Below are 18,076 nucleotides of genomic sequence, written 5' to 3'. Positions count from 1 at the left end.
AGATTGAAACTGGCTCCCATAAAGCCACACTTCAACAGTGGCTACAAACAAAGTCACGGAACTAGTCAGCTAAAAACATTAGAAAAATTACTAAATGAGTTTTTCAAACTCATGAGGCAGTCATCTGAAAAAAAGTTCAAGGACATGTAAAATGATGCCATGGTGTGACCTGCTGGCAAAGTGTTATTGGATTTGAGCTGTTTCCAATTCATTTACCTTGAATGCGAAAACTTTCAGAGGACAAGCACAAGTTTTTTGACTTAATGAACCAAACATCTGATGCGTGCAGGTGAGAGAATTACACCAGGGAAAGCCCTCGCCCATCCATTCATCACAATGAACCACCTCATTGACTGTACCAGTACAGCTGCCAGTAAGTGTGTGTCTGTGAGCACGAGTCTAATTAGGTCATTATTACGTTGTATAGGCCTGTGGATAAGAGAATGTGCTGTGATTGATTTGTTGATGATCTGCTGATTGGTTGATTGACTGGCAGTTCTGCTCGCTGGCAGCAGACATCTCTGCCAGTGTGGGTTGGTCCATTGGCAACACTGTGGATGTCAATGCCATAAAACAGCACCACTGAGACTGAGTGGACCCATCAGCTCATACCTCTTTTGACCCAGACAGACCAGGTTTCAGCAGGAAGAACTGCAGCTCGAGTGCACCCTTCTACAGTACTGTGTAATATCCACACTTTGCTGATCAGCAGATTCAAACCATTTTTCACATTTGTTGTTCCATGATGTGGGCGTTGTTAAGCCTTTTGAGGCTGTAACTGTGATTAAGAGCTATACAAATAAACTTGGACCAGGCCAGCTCAGAAAATGGCTTTAGTTAACTCACAGTGGGAGCACTCACAGGTACATAACACGCTTTTTAATCTCACGGAAAGCTACTGAACTCAATCGTCCGACAAATTTGATGAAGCAGAAGTTGTTAACAGCATATGTCTTTCATCAGTGCACAAGGAGAGCCCTTGCTTACCGCCATAACACAGACAATTTCCCTGTCATGGTCACAAGCCTGGAAGAGGCTGCCACTGGAGAAAAAAGTAATTCCCATCCTAATAGGTAAGGTTGCTGCACACAGACAAGGCTGCAAGAGGTGGAAGGCTGCAGACCGCTGGAGAAGAAACTAAAACTGATTTCATTCCAGTGTGCTGGACACCCTTTAGATCGGTATGCTAACACCCAGCAACGTAACCAAATTTAAATCCGGCCTATTTGGTGACAAAGAGCAATTCAGATAGAGTCCTCGCACTTGTGGTAAAATCACCCTTTGCCCCTTCAAGTGCAGCTTTTAAAATTAAATCACTACAAGTCAAAGTGTGTGTGTGTGTTTAGAGTCTGCTGTGAATGGACTGCTTTGGCATCTCAGATGCAGTTTTACGGCAGCAGGTACAACAGCAGTGACAGGTCAGTCTGTAAAACCCTGTGTTAGCCCATAAATATTAATGAATCTAAAGCAGTTTCTCCTGCTGTTGGCTGGAACTGGGAGGGACTCGATGTTTGAGGAATTGACTCAGAACTATATAGAATCAATACAGAGGTGGAAGACCTGTCTGGCCAGAATAACACCAGGGACAAGGCCTGTCAAATGGGCTGGGCTGTAAGAATAATGATTGTGAAGTGGTCAAGAAGCAAGACCATTATTTAAAGCTGCACTAATCAATATTTTTATATTAAAAATGGATCAAGGTGTTGTTTGTTCTGATAAACTCACACAAAATCAGCACTGCAGTTTCCCCTCACCTCTACAGAGCATTTTAGTCTCTTTTAGATAGAGTCCTGGTCTTCCAGCCTGTTACCTCAGCTCTAAATTACAACTACAAGTAGAGCCTCTTTTTAGCTGTTTTCAAACTCTGCTAAACCTTCTACCTGCCCAACTCAGCCTCATCCATTTGCAGCGAGTGTTAGCTGGGGAATATAGTGGAGCATTTATCAGCAAAGAGACAGACGTGTTTTTCTAAGGAGAACAAAACAGAAGAGACCAAATTGGGCTTGGAAACATGACTAATGAATGTTAATGTTCGTCTGCTGAAATTAGGCAGCTGTTTGGTAAGATGTTAGTCACATAAACTTTATATGATTTTGGATGTGTTTCGAGTTTGCTCTCCTGTCTCCAAGTTGCCAATGAAGTAATTTTGGCATTACACATAAAATACCATGATGTTTATTTTCTTCATTCAGTGGCTTGGTGTACAAGGAAAAACTATGAAATGTTATTTCACCGTGAGGAGAATAGCAGTCGGGAAGCAGTAGGAAACTTTTTATAAGAATAAAAACAGGAGACATATTGAGTTTGGCACAAGAACATATCAGTCCACATAATACTTAATTGGTCTGAAACTAACAAGCGTCATTATCCATTTGTCTGTCTGGTGTTACTGTCACCATAATCAGTCAATGTCGTTAATACAATTTCTCCTCGTAACCTAAGTACAAAGTCAATTTAAGTCTGAAATTATTTCCTTTGTCATTTACTTTTGCCCTACTGATACTGACTGAATGATAAACTTCATCACCCAAGTGTAAATATTTTCATTTAGTTTCCATGAGGTGACAAAGAACTTTTGGAAATCATTTTTAGAGTGAAGGGCAGGGACAAGAATAAACTAAATTCAGGAGATTGGCTTAAATTGTGAAGACTAGTCTGTCAGCAGTATCTGTTCATTCAACATCCCACTCACTAAGTTTCTTGTATTTTAAAAAAAAATTCAAGTCTATTATAAATCATCCTTCAGGCATTGATTGGCTGGTCTGGAGACAGCAAATGCAGAAACTTGATTAATACATTTCTTCCACATCCAGTACCATCATTGTGATTGTTCTGCTGGGCCTTGAAAAAGATTAATTGTGGCATTTGTTTGATAGATATTCAATTTTTTTTTTAAAAAAAGATTTTATTTCCCTCTGTATTGTTGAGCAGTTCTGAAATGATAATAATGATGATGGTAATGATGATGATCAGACAGTAGTTCATTAGTAGGGAAGGAAGAGGTGTAATGATGATGATTCCTCATGAGGTCAGTCAAGGAGTTTTGTTTTGTTTTGTTTTTTTTTAAGATTTTCTTCGGGATTTTGACTTTTTTGAATAGCGACACTGCCTTTTAGATACGGAGAGGAAACACAGGTAGTGAGAGAGGGGTATGACAGCCATTCATGTGCTGAGAGAGCAGGATTTTGAGTGGTTGTTTAAATAATAAGGCAGATGTTACTTTGTACTTTTCTTAATGTCAACAATTGTTTTAACCCCTCAATGTCCCAACCAAGAAACTTACTTGTGCCCAACATGTAGCAGCTCAGGGCTTTTGTTCATATAGAGAATATAAATCACCGTCAGCCTTAGCCTTTTAAGCACACATGCCAGGCCTGCTGTTTGCTTTTGCACTGTACACTTTGCTGTATTCAAACAATAAGGACCAAGCATTGCATGGGACTTTTTTTTGGTTTTGAATTTTGTTTATAGTGAAGTGTTTTGCTGTGTTCAACAAATGCTGAAAAGAGAAGACATTCTGAACACATGCTCACTTTTTTTCTTTTCTTTTCAATTCTTTACACTATAAAACTCTTTACCTAAGGAATTCTTTTTTTTTTAGATGCTCATACTGGTTTTAACGGACAGCATCACATCACCCCTAACCCTCCCTACACTGACTGCCAGTTCATTTTAGAATTGATTTTAAGATTTTACCGATCACTTTTAAAGCACGTCTGGGTCTTGCCCCAACGTACATAACAGAGTTGTTGTCTCCATATGAGCCATCCTGCAGTCTGAGATCCTTGAGGGGACCTTCTGGTCATTCGAGGTTAAAGACTAAAGGCTTTTGCGGTCAGGGCTCCTCGACTTTGGCAGAGGAAATGAGGCTTTCAAGGTCAGTGACTGCTTTTAAATCACTTCTTCAAACTCAGTTTTACAGACTGGATTATATGTGAGGTCGTCTATTTGCTGTCCTTGTATCTCATCTGTTTGTTTCAAATTTTAATTGTCAATTAATGTTCTGTATAATTAACCGTCATTTTTTAACTGTTTTTATTTATTTTTTTATTTATTTTCAATTTTCCCACATTTTGCCAGGTAATTGCCTATATTTACCTTCTATATTGTGTTCTTGTGTTTGTAGGTTCTGATTTTAACTGATTGTTAAGCACTTCGGGAAACTGATTTCTAAAAGGTGCTACATAAATATAATTATTTTCATTATATCATTATCATACTGCCAAAGAAGATGATGAGGTCACTGAATTCTGTCACACCCTCCAAAAGTGTTGGTGTTGAAGCCGTTTGACAGGTGAATGAAATGTGTGGAGTCATAAATTAGTTTTTCAATGCTTTATTCAGGTTCCTTTCTTTTGAGATTCGACTGTGGAAATACAGTAGCTATGCAAATATGTGCCCCCTCAAAAATCTTACAAGTGCTATTCGGTTCTGGTATCAGTGCTACTGTGTCTCAGTGTTAAAAAAAACATGTGGCTGTCTCTATAAACGGTGGATCCGCAGAATCCCACACAGGATTAGCTGCCTTCTCCACCATTTATAAGAAACAGATGTCTCAGAACTGGGCTGGATCTCATCCAAGGCTCTACACCAATAGGCTGGTATCCTGTTAATCCTCTGTGTCTGTTTGCATCTTAAAAAGTAGCCAGTGGCATCACAAGCCTATATGATAACTGCTGTTGTAGAAGTCACATATGGACGTCAGGACAAAGGACAGATTTTTGGCTGCAGTCAGTCTCCTTCACCTGTATTTAATAACTTCCACAGACTGCGGACTGCAAGGGAACCCGGATGGTGTGTCTGGACCTGTGCTGAGCAAATCAGTATTTTAATTATGCACACTATAACCCCTTTTTTTGTTTTTTGTTGACTTTTTTTTTGTTCTGGGTTTAACCACTGGGGAATGCTGTCCTCTGAATACTGCTTGAAGTGATGCAGCAGATACCTGATCTGTTTTGTTGAGTAAGTTTCAGAATCTGTGCAGCAAATATTCATATTCACTTGGCAGCCTGGATTGTGTGGCCTGTTTTGTTATTTCAGCTCTCAATCGACATGCAGGCTGACTCAAAGTCACATTGCCAAACTACAAAATTTACTTAAAGGACAAGGTGTGGGGGTCTATGAGAGTTTGCTTGTATATTAGACATAATTAATCACATCTTTTACCTTCATGCCCTGTGGTATCAGTGACATATGGCTCATGACGTAACAGATGCAGATGTCATAAACTTGCTGATTAGTGTCCTCCACACTAAGGAGGAAAAGCAGAGAAAAAGCAAGCCATCCTACATTGATATGAAGTATTTAGAGAAGCTGTAATTACACACTGCTGGCATACAAACTGCTTGGTTAGAAACTGGAGGGATGGATTGTGTTTTAGTGTTAGCAGAAGTAGAAACAGCTGCATCTAGTGGAGGAAATCCATTTCCTAGCTCCAAGGGAGTCCAGGACATGAGGCTCTGTGTGTCAATACACGTGGTGCGTGCACAGAGGCTCGCTGCTTTTCTCCTGGCAGCACAGCTCAGAGGACCAAACAGAGCAAACTCTGCCCAATAGCATGAAAGTGGCTCATTTAGAACAACTGATACGGATTTAGGGGAAAAAAGGAGCGCTGTGATGTTAGGCAAGTAATTGATCAGAATGCAGCAACATATCACTGCATTTCATCTGCTTTATTGCCACTGCTAAATATTTTTACAGGCTACTCTCAGTATTACTACAAACTGTTTTATTTTTATGTTTCATGGGACATTTTTCCCTCCATGACAACGCAATTAAATGTATTCTGACTGACAACACCAAAATAAAATCAAGAAATGTTCCAGGGTTTACATGAAGAGTGAATTTACATGCACACAAGTCACTAGTGAATGTCTATTCAAAACTACTACTTGCTTCAAAAAGTTGCCAAAAAACTTGTAAAATATACAGTAAAGCAACACAAAGAAATAAGATAAACATATGAGACTTCTCCTGTTAATACAGACCAGATGTGTACCTGCCATCAATGAGATGTTAAACTGAATTACGTGTGCATGCAAACACACTCACAGAGGTTTATCAGTATGCATGCCATAGGGACTGTCAAACACAGATTTAACGGGTTCAGGATACAGAAAGACTGAGATTCAAACAAAGGTAGAACATATGACAGACAGCTGACATGTAGTCTACAATGTTTGAACTAAAGCATTGATTTTCTGACACAAATGTTACCACACTTTAATAAGAGGGAGATTTCCATGTATTTTTGCTGAGTATTTGTTTGATTTTGCCCCAATTCCTTAGGTGATCTCATATCAGTGACCAATTTAAGAAACTTTCATTTTCATGCATTATTAGCCTGGGTTGGTTCGGCCAGCAGTACTGATGAAGCAGGATAGGAGTGGAAATGGTGCAAGTCTCCCTGGTGGCCTAGCTCATATCCTGCTGCCCAGAAGCTGGTTCTGGGGGTTCATCGGTGGGGTCACCGCTTCCAAATTTGCTCTTTAAAGAACGTCCCAAAAACAGCCAGTACTCCTTACGGATGGTGTCCTTCTCCTGTGCCAGAAGTTCACAAATCTACAAATAGACAGAAACAAACACATGAAGGGCAAATTTCCCCCAGGGATCAATAAAGTAATTCTGATTCTGAAAACAACAATAATGGCCCAATTTTCAGTTTATTAACAGAATAATCCTGTTCTCTCAGAGACTTTTCAGTGAGCAGCACAAGTCTTTGTCAGAAATCTTAACAAAAACACTTACTTCTAGAGCCTTTCTTAAAGTTTCCTTCTGTTCCTCTTCCCCAGCATCTTCCTTCTGGTTGCTGTTCTCCAAAGCATCTTCATAGCAATCAAACAGAAATGCTAGAAGGTAAGGTGAACAGTGCGTCTCCTTCAGCTCCAAGATGCTCTCCAGCAGGCCCGGCTGAGACGACAGACCTCTGTCTTGCAGCATCCTTGGTGGAAAGAAGAAAAGAGGGGATACTGTCAGTGAGCTTTTACTTCTTTTAATATTTTGTTTAGTATAGTGAATATCTGAATAGGGATTGCACAGTGAAATATCAGTATATCAAAAGAAATTTCTTTGAGTCCAATTTAACAGAATGAATAGATTCATTTATTGGCAAATATAAACTTGTTTATATTTACATGCTTTTTTTTTTTTTTTTTGCTTTTTTGGTTCTTCCAGATTTCCAGGAATTTAGATACTGCAGGAATAAAAGATATCTGACATGTTACATCTTACCCTTTCAAATAGTTCCACGCACTTTCATTGTGGGAAGCTTTCCTGATCTGGTTCAGACAATACCTTACACAAACAGAGGAAAAGCAGTCAAATGTGTGCAGGAACAATGCTGGCGTCTTAATGAACTTACGGAACGTTTATTGATCACACATTTCGTTCATAGGACATCTATACTTTAAAAACAAGTAAATACAGAAAATTATGCAGATCAGACAAGGCAATACTCATGAGAAATACTGAAATTTTACTTTCAGTGAAAATAAATATAAACCATTAATATAAGCTATTTAAGGTAGGGAGTGAGAAAGTGCTATGACTTTTCAGCCAACTTCAAAAGGTACAAATGAACCAAATCCAAATAGTGAAGATTTTTCAGAGGCACTCACTGAATCTCTCTCTCCACTATGGCTGGATCAGAGAAGCCTGTAGTGTGAGAAATTACAAAATGCCTCTGGTTCCACGCAGAGTTATTCCTCACATCATCTTCCAAGAGATTCTCCACAAACTCCAGCTCATTGTCCCACAGTTTGTACTCCTGGACATTGAATAAGAAAATGTTGGTTATTATATAGTGTTTTAATGGTGACCCTGCAAAGATTTATTTTGTGACTCACTGTGTGCAACAAAACTGGATCTCAGTGCTTGCTTCTGAAGGTGCGCTTCACCACCACATACCTGTATGACCCACTGTCTGTGCTGCCAGGCATGGTAGTTCTTTGCATCTTGGCTGAGAATGTCTGCAATGAACTCCAGTTCTTCTGAAGGGTCATTCAACCACTCTACCACCATGCGTCTGTGATGCCTGCAAGAGACGTGTAGAAAACGATTCATTTGTTCTCAATCATTTTGTCATGTTACATCAATTTTTCAACTCTCATTTCACTACCCGATAAAAGGTTAGTAAAGTATAGAAACTGACTTTTCAAAAAACACTTTTCATATATAACTGATCTTGATTGTTACATGTTCATTACCTGAAATTAATTAATCAGCACTTACCAGACTTGGTAGTTTTTGGGTTGCTCTTCAATGATCGCAGTAATGTACCTCATCTCCTCCCTCAGGTCCTTCGACAGGGCTTGCAGTAGTACTCGCCTGTAGTGCCTGCACAAACCCAAACCCAAGAACTGTTACAATACAGTTTCACAGAGGACACTGTTATATGTAAACACTATGAGCTCTGTTCACTAAAGGATATCGCTATCCACATGCAGCTTCAGATCCAAAAATAAAGTGTTCTACTGTTTGACTGGGGATGTTCAAGCATTCTCAAAAGTGCCATTTTGAAAACAATTCTGCTAACTATGATTTTAAACACAAAAATCATCTCTAATTTTTTATAACCCACCCTGTTACGAAAATGAGACGGTAGTGAACAGAACATTTCCATACTCCAGACATGCAACATGCTCACCACACTGTGTAATTGGCAGCATTCAGCTCAATCGCATCTGCTGTCAAGGCGAAAGCCCGCTCGCTTCTTTCATCATTCTTCAGGAGGGCACGGAAATAATCATAAACATCTGAGACTGTTTAAATAAGTAAAAAAAAAAAAAAGAAAAAAGAAAAACTCATTTCACCACTCTGTCATAATCAACTTGATCTATGTCTTTAGTGTAGTAGAATTATTAAGATGACAATGGTATCCCGATACAAGCTATGGTTCGTAGATGTTCATCCTATGTGACTTTCATGCTTACACTTTTCAGAGTAGGCGATCTTCACTACAGGATTCGGTCCATCATCCTGAGGAACAGGCTCCACGTCAGCCCACTCCTTTCTGTCTCTGAAACCAAAAAACAAGGGGGTGGATTTCGTGGCTGATAACATGCAATACTGCTAAATTGCGGTGAAGATGGTAATTCATAGAGAAATACGGAACCCGGGCTGTTGGGTCGGCACAGTTCATTGGCGCCTTTGTTGTTGGTTTTTCTAAATGTTCCTATTTGCCATTGAGTATTAGCAAATGATTGCAGTGACAGTGGTAACACCGCTATAATAGCCAGAATTCATTTAACTAACTCACTAATCAAATTGTCACTACACTACAAGTTACGAAATATTACTGTAGAACTGCAAACTGAAGTTAATGGGAAAAGTAGTTTACTGTTAAAGCGGCTACCAAGCTAGCCACCCAAACATTAATGGAATATGATAACCAAACACTACCTGTAAAATATATATCGAGTCGGGTCAACAAAATAATCGTCCCCTGGGTGGTCCACAGGCTCTACATCAAACTCTTTTTCTTCTTTAGTATCTAACAAATTATTTGAAGTTTCTTCAACACCTGACATCGCGAACCTAGTAGCTTAATATCGCCTGCACTCTAAGGAAGAAAGAAAGCGTCATATCCGGTGTAGCGGAAAGCTGCTTTTACGTGCTGTTGGGAAATATCGTAATTCTTAAAATATGATCCAATTTTAGAGCCGCAGCGCCAGCAGTCACAGAAATCATTTAATTTCACCTGCTGAATAGAAAAGCTTACATTAGAGATATATTTTAGATGTAGGCTAGTCACTTAAATGTTTTGTTTTTGTCAACTGCCACTAACAAAGGCCTACTAACCTTACCAGCAGATCTGCATATCAACAACATCCATTCACACTGTAATTAAAAATCTCGACATTTGTTTCTGTTGCTTCAACATGACTAACCTGACTTCTCCCTCATATTTGCTCATAGTCGCATTATTTAGTAGACTCATGAATCACTGTTACTCACAGTCCGCAGTCTTTGGTTTTACTATTTTGTTTCCATAACAAAAGGACAAGTGAGCCTCAACCCTCAAGAACTGCAGTGGGACCGCAGATTTTCAGTGTCACAGCGTATTTACTCCGTCTCCCTCCTATGGCAGGATTTGGTTGAATGAATGTGAAACTATAAAGACATAACAGCAGTCCATAACATTGCATATTCAAAATACAGATCATATGCAATTGTTATTTACACTTAATTTTCTTTCCCAAGCCAAATTTACACATTTGAGTCAAAAACTCATTTGTCAGCGACAAATTTCTTAAGGTCAAGCTGAACTTTATTTTTGTCGACGACTCTGGACATTATAAAAATAAATAATGATTCACAGTCAGTGGATCGTAATACAAATTGTTATCAAAATTATGCATCAGCCAGAATGAAGAATTGAAACACATGCATAATCGCCATTCCATCAACATATATTTTACATGTTCTGAATACTTGTCTCCAATATTTGCAATTAACATCTGTTTTTTAACAGAACCTTTTGACAGGATATAAAATCACTATTCAAATAAGACAGCTATGCAAGTTGAATATGCTTCTCTCTGACAAGTTTTCGATGATGACTTGACCCAGAGTGTGTTCAGTGAGTGTCTTCTTGATCCAGTCCATGTTTTTCAATGTAACGTCTGGATGAGGAAAAAGATAAAACAAAACAATTAGTGTATAACGTTGAAAGAGTTATTACAATAACCTGTACTAGAGCCAGCCACCAGGGGGCGATCGAGGTGTTTTGGCTTTACTTTTTGGGAAATCTCATGTCATCCATCTTTATATACAGACAGTGGGTCCTTCCAGTGGCTTTCTGGACCAAATTGAAATGAATGCATGAATGTCTTATGATCAAACTCTCTTTAACCATAAAACTAATGTGCAATATTTAAAAGTGGGTTTACACCTACAATATACAATACACATCCAAATTATTTTTAGTCACCGTAGAGTAAATAAGATAACTGAGGATAATATTTGATTCCAGAACAAAATATGTGGCTTAACCTAGTTCAACAGTTCATTACTAACTTCATTAATCTACAGTCTGGTGCTCAGAAGGTTGCATACAGTTGGTTTATCTGAGCTTTTTGACTGGAAATAGTTGGTCACTAAGATTGAAAAGAATGCTGATGAGAGTGGACCCAAACAGTAAAGTTGAGGGCCATAGAATGAAAACAAGTTGAAAGACACCAAAAATCCTCTGTAGGGCTGAGGAGAAAAGCACATTTGGGTGATGACTCTGAGGGCTCATCACTATGATCAACCACTTTCACTTAACCAGTTGTTAACCACGGTTGATAAAAAAAATATTGTTCAGTCCAGCTTTGAAGTTACACTTGGGATTTATATGCACTATACTCTGTAAGTGACATCTTTTCTGCTGGTTGAGTGACTTTTATGCCAAAAAGACCAACAAGTTTAAAGAGATCTCATGCTGGCCAGTCCATTTTTCTCTCTTCTCTTTTCTCCCTCTCCCTCTCTGCTGTTTCAGACATAGTCTGGATTTCAGATCAAATCTGTAGGGTCTAAATTAGTGAATACATGTATTTTTACATAAGACTTGTGCCTGGTGCTGCTTTAACACTATGTAGAATCAGTATTGAGTGACAGACATTACCCATGGAATTAATTCAAAATAAATCTCAAATCAAATGAATATTGCAAAACTTTTCAAGCTCCGCACAACTGCAAGACGTTGTGCATATTAAGCAGCGCTTGCCTTTCCCTCAGGTGTCTTATTAACATGACCCAAAAGGACATGGAGCACTTTCAATGAGTCCAGAGATATTTGATTGAAACAATAGTAAGAGACGTATGGGAAATTTAATTCCACAATGTACGGCTGACCTTGCTGCTGATTCTCTTTGTAATGTGACAAGACAAGAAAATCTCACCTTCTTGCAAAATTATACAGCGCTTCTTTTCTCTCTTGGAGAGACAAATGTCTGTCAGCTGGTGATTTCCCAAAAGATTTGGCAGCAGGCTGTGGATTAAAATAAAATGTAATTGTCAATAACAAAAAAACAAAACAGTAAGCTACATCGATTGAATCTGAAAACAGACACAGCAGCATGCTGAACCATCAAACCTTTATGGTGGGAGCAGAACCAGAGGAATAAGAGCTGCTCTTGGAGGGTCCAAACGTCGACGTCCCAGTTGCTTCCATTTGAGTTTCCTCCTTGTTCTCCAGCAGATTTGTTATAGTGGTGTCCACACAATTGGTTTTTGCTTCACACAATTAAGACACAACTGTAAGTGCATGGCATTTTAAACCCTATCTGAGTTTCTGAAGGATGAGTTACAAATTGAATGAACAGAGAGTGACAGTGTATTCCAAAGAGGTGGCAGAAATGTGGAGTCCAAGCATTAACGTGCACTGAAATTGAGCCCTACCTAAGTCCTTTGCAATTACATTCAGTGGGACATGAGGAAGCACGTCCTTCACTTGTTGGGCCATTTTAGTGATCCTATGATCATCTGTGCCCAAACTCTGCACCATGAATCCAAGGCCAATGGAAGCAGGTCTGACACCTAGAATAAGGAAAAACACAGCTGAAGGCCCCCAAAAAACACAAAAGTAGTCAGCTGAACCCTTACATGTAGAAAGTCAAATGTACTGTGTGTTTTATTCCCTTACTACTGGCTGTTTGTGGAACAGTGTGTCTTTTCCTTTTGATGTGCTCTGCTTTGTCAGCTTTAGTAATCTTGGTGGAGACCAAGCCAAGTTCACCAGCCAGTAGCTGAAATTAAAGACAAACATAAGACACACCTTTAGCATACAACTGCAGCATATTGGCAGAAGACAGGAGAGAACTATTGACACTGATGGACAAAATACAGTGAAGAATGTTTTCACTATTCCAAATCCAACCGTTTATGAATCCACTAAGCTGACAAACATTGGTTTTACCTCCTGGACTTTGTTGGCAAACTCCTGTATAGTCTCGCCATCTTGTCTAGATACTGGTGGGAGCCAACTGGGAACCAACCAAAAAAAAAGCAAAATAAGTAATTCCGACAACAATGATGGAAACACAAATGTTTAAAATCAACAAGAGATACTGGGGTAAAAAGTATTAAAAATTCCAGTTTTGAAACAATTTGTTTTCCGGGATTGTTACTTGTCCCAAAGCCAAGAGCTTTCATTAGCTTTTGTTTTCCTAAACTATTCACTATTGGCAATGGACCAAAACTAAAACTAAATTAAGAAAAATTTAATAGAAATAATGACAAATTATTTAGTACCTTACATGATACACTGTACATGGAGCAAAAAATGTCCACAAGAGCTCCATCAGCCAACTTGATTCTGGTGTGTTCTGTGGACAGACAAAATACAATCAAGTCAATCACATTTTTTATATTATGGTGCAGTGTGACATGCCCTGCACGCAACTGTGTCTACACAGTCACAGATGGAAGCTGGACAGCAATAGCTGTGCCCTTGTGACCCAAAAAATCCTGCAACTAAACTATTGCTGCACACAGCAACAGAAGACAGAATTACTCCTGGTGCTGAGATGTCTAGATTATCCTTAAGCAGCCCATGGTGTTTAGCTTGCTGAGACTTCCAGGAAATTTCACCCATTTTGTCATGATTTGCCAGTGGGAAGTGGGAAATTGTAAATAAAATGTTTTATTTTCCATTACTGATTTCCTCCCTCTTTATGTTAACATTTTACATTTCAGTGTGTCGCTACAGGCAGTCAAACTGCTACATGGTTTATGTGTCAATACCAACCACATTAAGGAAGGTCCTCTCGTTGTACTTGTTGTGTAACACAAAAATAATATGGACGTTATCTAAGATTTAAACTGTGAATGCTGATGAGCACATTTTGGTATCTATCTTTCTTTTGTATTTTCTCCCTGCACTATTTTCTCCAGGTACTATTGTTGTCTTAAAATGCAAATTAAAATAACTTTACCAAAGCTATCAATGGTCTGGTCACCCGCAAGGCCACAGGCTGAATGGAGTCAGTCAGTGAGAAAGGCCATGAACTGAGAGAAAACAAACATATTTAGCATGTTAGCTGGTGAGCCTTTATGTTATGAACACATGAGGCTGGTCTGACTTCCTCTTTTAATAAAGAGAAAGAATTCTGAACACTGAACATTTTCTTAATAGAAAATATTCATAAAGCCAGAGAATCATGAGGCGAGCAGCCAGTCACTTGGTTGTGTTTTTATACATTACCCAAAGGAATTCAGAAAAACTATTAGAAATGTAATTTCAGAATTCTGCAAACAAAAGCAGTGCACTATTCTTGGTTCTATTATGAGGCGTACCTCCCTGTGTTTTTAGGTTTCATTAATTTCACAGGGGAGTTCAGCTGAAGATATAGTGCTCAGTCCTGTGTTACTCAAATTAACGATAGAAATGAAACAATTTTGCAGCTGCTTTCACTTCCTTACACTAATTTGCCAACAGAACTCTAGAGGGAAATTAGTAGGGAGAAAAAAAACTGCCAAAGTAGTTCATCTCTATCTCAACATGCTGTAGAGGAGGAACAATAATTTCTGGCTGGCTTGATTAAATCATTACTTATTTTTCCAAGCAAAGTCAAGTCTGCATGTGCAAATACCAATCCCAAACAGTTATTGCTGTGCTGCAGGCCTGTAGGTCAATATGAAGAACTTTCTCCTAACAGCACATCTACCTAATTCACTCACAAATAATAACTATGTCATCCTCTGTGATATAAATCAAACATGTGTTCTTGTGGAGTTAGGTCCTGCAAAGGGAATGTCAGCACTAACCTGAACTTTAGCAAGCCAGCGCGGCCATTTGTGGTGTCCTCTTCAGGAAACAGGAGCAGAGGTGGGGTGCCTTCAGTGGAGCAGTACCTCTGAAGGGACTCTCTTATTGCTTCCTGGCTGGTTGCTGAATGGATTTCCATGAAGCCTCTGGCCCAACACACGAAACCTGTGGAGCCCTCTAATTGGGGCTAACCAATAGAAACAGACAACAGGAAGCTCAGCTAATACTGCATCCACTGTACTGAACAGTAAAATACCACAGTGTGCACTGGTAAGACAAAAAAAAGGTGGGATAAAAAGATGGCCTGTAAACAACGTATGTGAGACTCTAACATGCAAACTTTGTCTCCTTTGCAAGCTGCGTGTGTCATCTGCAGCCACTGAAGGTTACATACAGGGCATGATGTACTTTCATCCTGGCATTCACAGGGCTTCGAATGTAACACTAACATGTAGGTGATCAAAAAAGGGCAGCGGTTTCAACACAAAGAATAATTAAAGTTACAGAGATTAGCAGACATTGCATAGGTCTCATACATGATTATCAACATTGTAACATACGCAGCTTTGAATTAAACACTGCAGTTTTCTGTACTTAAAACATTCAAGGGATACATGCAATATACAGTTACATAAGCCTGACAAGTGCTTACTGGCATAGGAAGCCTGTAGCATTCTGACACACGAGAGATGTCTAAAATATTCAAAACAGAATGTATAATACGGTTCAGCAAAGAGGAGTCTAAAAGTCAAACACTCACAGTATTGCATGGGGTCAGAAGGTTGATTATGTTATGGTCGAACTCTGTCACATGATTACACATGTACAGCTTGGTCTTTTTGTCTCTGGAGCGAGGGTTGTTCTGCCTCACATGCATCCCCAGGACTGAACACATAATCCTCACAATAAATCTAAGAGAACAAAGAAATGCAGGGGGATGTAAGCAGGGACATTTTTTTAACAGCAGTCCAGTGGACCATCCTGACTAATTCAAATTGGAGGGATGAGAAGAGAACAGTTTTCTTCAGCAGCACAGTCCAATGTGTGTAATAGGCACATACTGTACCAAACATAATGAGCAGCCATTCATCTTAATGATATTAAATGGTGTGGCTGAATTTAATGTAGCCATTACAGCCATGAGAAACAGCCATGGTGCAAGTATATTTAATGGGTTACATAGTAAGCATAATGTAGTGTATGTTAACATTGACAGTCACAATTTTTCTATATTTCATATCACTACTACTTGCATGTTTACTATTAATGCACATTTTGGACATTATTAATAACACATGTGACAACTACAGCTACTACTGCCACAACTACAAGTACTGTCAGTGCTGGGAGTAAAATGTGCAAACAGAAACACTGATACTTTCAAATACTTGCCTTCTAACAAAACTTTCTGGAAGTGCACAGCTGACCAAGAACACGTGAACACCAATAAAAATCCGAAGAAACATCAAACAAATGCCAACTGGAGAGTAAACCAATAACAACAGGAGGACAACGGCATCTTTAGGAAACCTGTACAAAGAAAGAACCAGATCTATAAGCATTTTAAAAGCAACAGAACAAGTTGAAAAATGTAAAATGTCACTGGCTGTGAGATCTTGACAGACCACATTAATCGTACTGACACTGACTGACTCTCAGCTAAATCAGTTAAAAACAGCAAGGCTGTTAAAAATCAGCACTGAACACGCTGGTGAACTACTCAAACTTTATTGTGAAGTATTTATGGTCATGTATGCTTATCAGCGCTGGAGAATAAAGATCACCAGTCTGTGTCATTACGGAATCCAAATTAATGTTACTTTCATTATAGCATTTGGCCGCAGTTACATCCTATTACACGTGTCTCGTCGTTATTGGACTCTGGTGCCCAATATTAAGCCACGTCGAAATAAAATCCAACACCATAACCATTATTTTGACACCTACAAGCAAAATATCCCATCTGTATTTAAGTAAAGGACATTTTGTTTCTAAAGTACACGATCGAGATTCAACTTTTAGGTTCCTTTTTAAATCTGATGTGATGTAATGTTTATGGTATCCACTCCACATACGTAGAGGTACAAATGCTATCTCAGCCTAACGCACAGTGACCGCTTTAAACAAGTCTTACAGAAAACTTCACTCTCAGCTACCTTAAAAAAATGCTTCAGTTTTCCGATGTAAGATACAACAACCTTTTAGGTTAAGCTGAAGCACCTAACGTTACGGATGATGACAGCGCAATGCGTAGAGGGAAATTAGCATTGCACTGGGTTGAAATAAAACATTTACGTAAACGTTGGCACAGCACAGCTAGGTTAGCTAGATAACTGTGTGTTTTCTAAAAGATCTGACGTCCTGTCCTTTCGATATCCACAGCAGTTAGCTGATGCGATCAGATACCATTATTCTACATTTCTTGAACACACAGGAAAAGACCGTAACATTACTGCAACTGTAACTAATTAGCCTTATCTGAAGGTTAACTACGGCTTCCATTAGCTAGCTAACGACTTACCGACGAAAGTCAAACATGTCTTCAATCCCCCGAGTCTCCATGTCCGCCAGTCAGACCTTTGCTCAGAGGCTAATGCTAAGAATACAACCTGATCCCTAAAAATAAATTAGTCATAACGTTGACGACAGCAGTATTGTCGTCTGACGGGTAAAGTAACAGCTAGCGTTATTATTACCCCGATTAGCTAATGATAGTACAGTTAAAGGTAATATAACAGGCAGCCTATTTTGTCAAGTTTATAATGTTAGCTTAGCTATCGTCAGTAGATATTCCTAGTCGCGGTGCTAGCAGCGCTAGCGCGTTTACCAGCTGCAACAACAAGACTTCCGGCCAGAATCCTTCAGAACAAAACAATATAAAAATAAAATGCCTTAAAAACTGCTGTGAATTTAACATAAAACTATACTGTATGTGTAAATAATTATTCTAATCTGTATAATCGTGCTTTCATGTAATCTGTAGCTTTGTAGCTTCGTAGACTCTTTTTCCTTTCAGAATAAAAGTCACCTCAAGGGGAAAAACATCGAAAAGTCGCCCTCTAGTGACTGTATTTAATATTGCTGGTTAGTTCCTGCCTCCGTACGTTTTCCTGTGCCTTCTTTTTAATGAATGCATCAAAGAGGAGGACGAAGTAAAACCAGTAAACTACTAATGAAACCAAAAAATCGGTGACCTACTGAAGGAATTTGTCAAAAGTGAACAAAACACAAAAAATAAAATTTATTGTAAATGACAACATTGTGTGTGCAGTACATTCTGCCGCTGTTAGCAGTATGTTTCTTGAACGCACCCCGCATATTAATCCA

The 18,076-nt window shown here is 39.0% G+C and overlaps 2 protein-coding genes across 3 annotated transcripts; both read right to left on the bottom strand.

Annotated features, from left to right (window-relative positions):
- Window positions 1–5,619: 5,619 nt before the first annotated feature.
- On the bottom strand, window positions 5,620–9,585 carry fnta (farnesyltransferase, CAAX box, alpha). The gene is made up of 9 exons (XM_046405391.1): window positions 9,400–9,585; window positions 8,931–9,016; window positions 8,645–8,759; window positions 8,230–8,334; window positions 7,906–8,032; window positions 7,617–7,765; window positions 7,231–7,293; window positions 6,748–6,940; window positions 5,620–6,561 (listed from the first exon to the last, which is right to left on the bottom strand). The coding sequence occupies exons 1-9, from the start codon at window positions 9,525–9,527 to the stop codon at window positions 6,415–6,417; spliced, it is 1,113 nt and encodes a 370-aa protein (XP_046261347.1). The 5' UTR covers window positions 9,528–9,585; the 3' UTR covers window positions 5,620–6,414.
- Window positions 9,586–10,245: 660 nt separating this feature from the next.
- aup1 (AUP1 lipid droplet regulating VLDL assembly factor) lies at window positions 10,246–17,582 on the bottom strand. Of its 2 annotated transcripts, XM_046405389.1 has the most exons (12): window positions 17,271–17,581; window positions 16,142–16,279; window positions 15,510–15,660; window positions 14,749–14,936; window positions 13,917–13,989; window positions 13,234–13,307; window positions 12,899–12,965; window positions 12,626–12,728; window positions 12,382–12,519; window positions 12,077–12,216; window positions 11,883–11,971; window positions 10,246–10,622 (listed from the first exon to the last, which is right to left on the bottom strand). In XM_046405389.1, exons 1-12 carry the CDS (start codon window positions 17,309–17,311, stop codon window positions 10,577–10,579), a joined length of 1,248 nt encoding a protein of 415 aa, XP_046261345.1. In that variant the 5' UTR covers window positions 17,312–17,581; the 3' UTR covers window positions 10,246–10,576. The 2 variants fall into 2 exon arrangements, with proteins under 2 accessions (XP_046261345.1, XP_046261346.1); XM_046405390.1 differs by lacking the exon at window positions 16,142–16,279 and having other exon boundaries at window positions 17,271–17,582.
- Window positions 17,583–18,076: the final 494 nt, after the last annotated feature.

The sequence above is a fragment of the Scatophagus argus genome, chromosome 12 (assembly GCF_020382885.2).
Source record: "Scatophagus argus isolate fScaArg1 chromosome 12, fScaArg1.pri, whole genome shotgun sequence".
Taxonomy (NCBI): Eukaryota; Metazoa; Chordata; class Actinopteri; family Scatophagidae; genus Scatophagus; species Scatophagus argus.
Note: the sequence above shows the minus strand (reverse complement) of the source record. Positions and strands in the feature narration are given on the sequence as shown.

What these genes read in the sequence shown, in the direction of transcription:
- aup1 (XM_046405389.1), bottom strand. Translation starts at nt 17,311, where the DNA reads ATGGAGACTCGGGGGATTGAAGACATGTTTGACTTTCGTCG. An exon ending in GACATGTTTGACTTTCGTCG is followed by an intron (nt 16,280 to 17,270) that starts GTAAGTCGTTAG and finishes TTCTTTGTACAG; the next exon opens with GTTTCCTAAAGATGCCGTTG. An exon ending in GCTGGCTTGCTAAAGTTCAG is followed by an intron (nt 13,990 to 14,748) that starts GTTAGTGCTGAC and finishes GTTTTCTCTCAG; the next exon opens with TTCATGGCCTTTCTCACTGA.
- fnta (XM_046405391.1), bottom strand. Translation starts at nt 9,527, where the DNA reads ATGTCAGGTGTTGAAGAAACTTCAAATAATTTGTTAGATACTAAAGAA. An exon ending in GCTGCCAATTACACAGTGTG is followed by an intron (nt 8,335 to 8,644) that starts GTGAGCATGTTG and finishes GGGTTTGTGCAG; the next exon opens with GCACTACAGGCGAGTACTAC. An exon ending in CTTTAAGAAAGGCTCTAGAA is followed by an intron (nt 6,562 to 6,747) that starts GTAAGTGTTTTT and finishes GTCTATTTGTAG; the next exon opens with ATTTGTGAACTTCTGGCACA.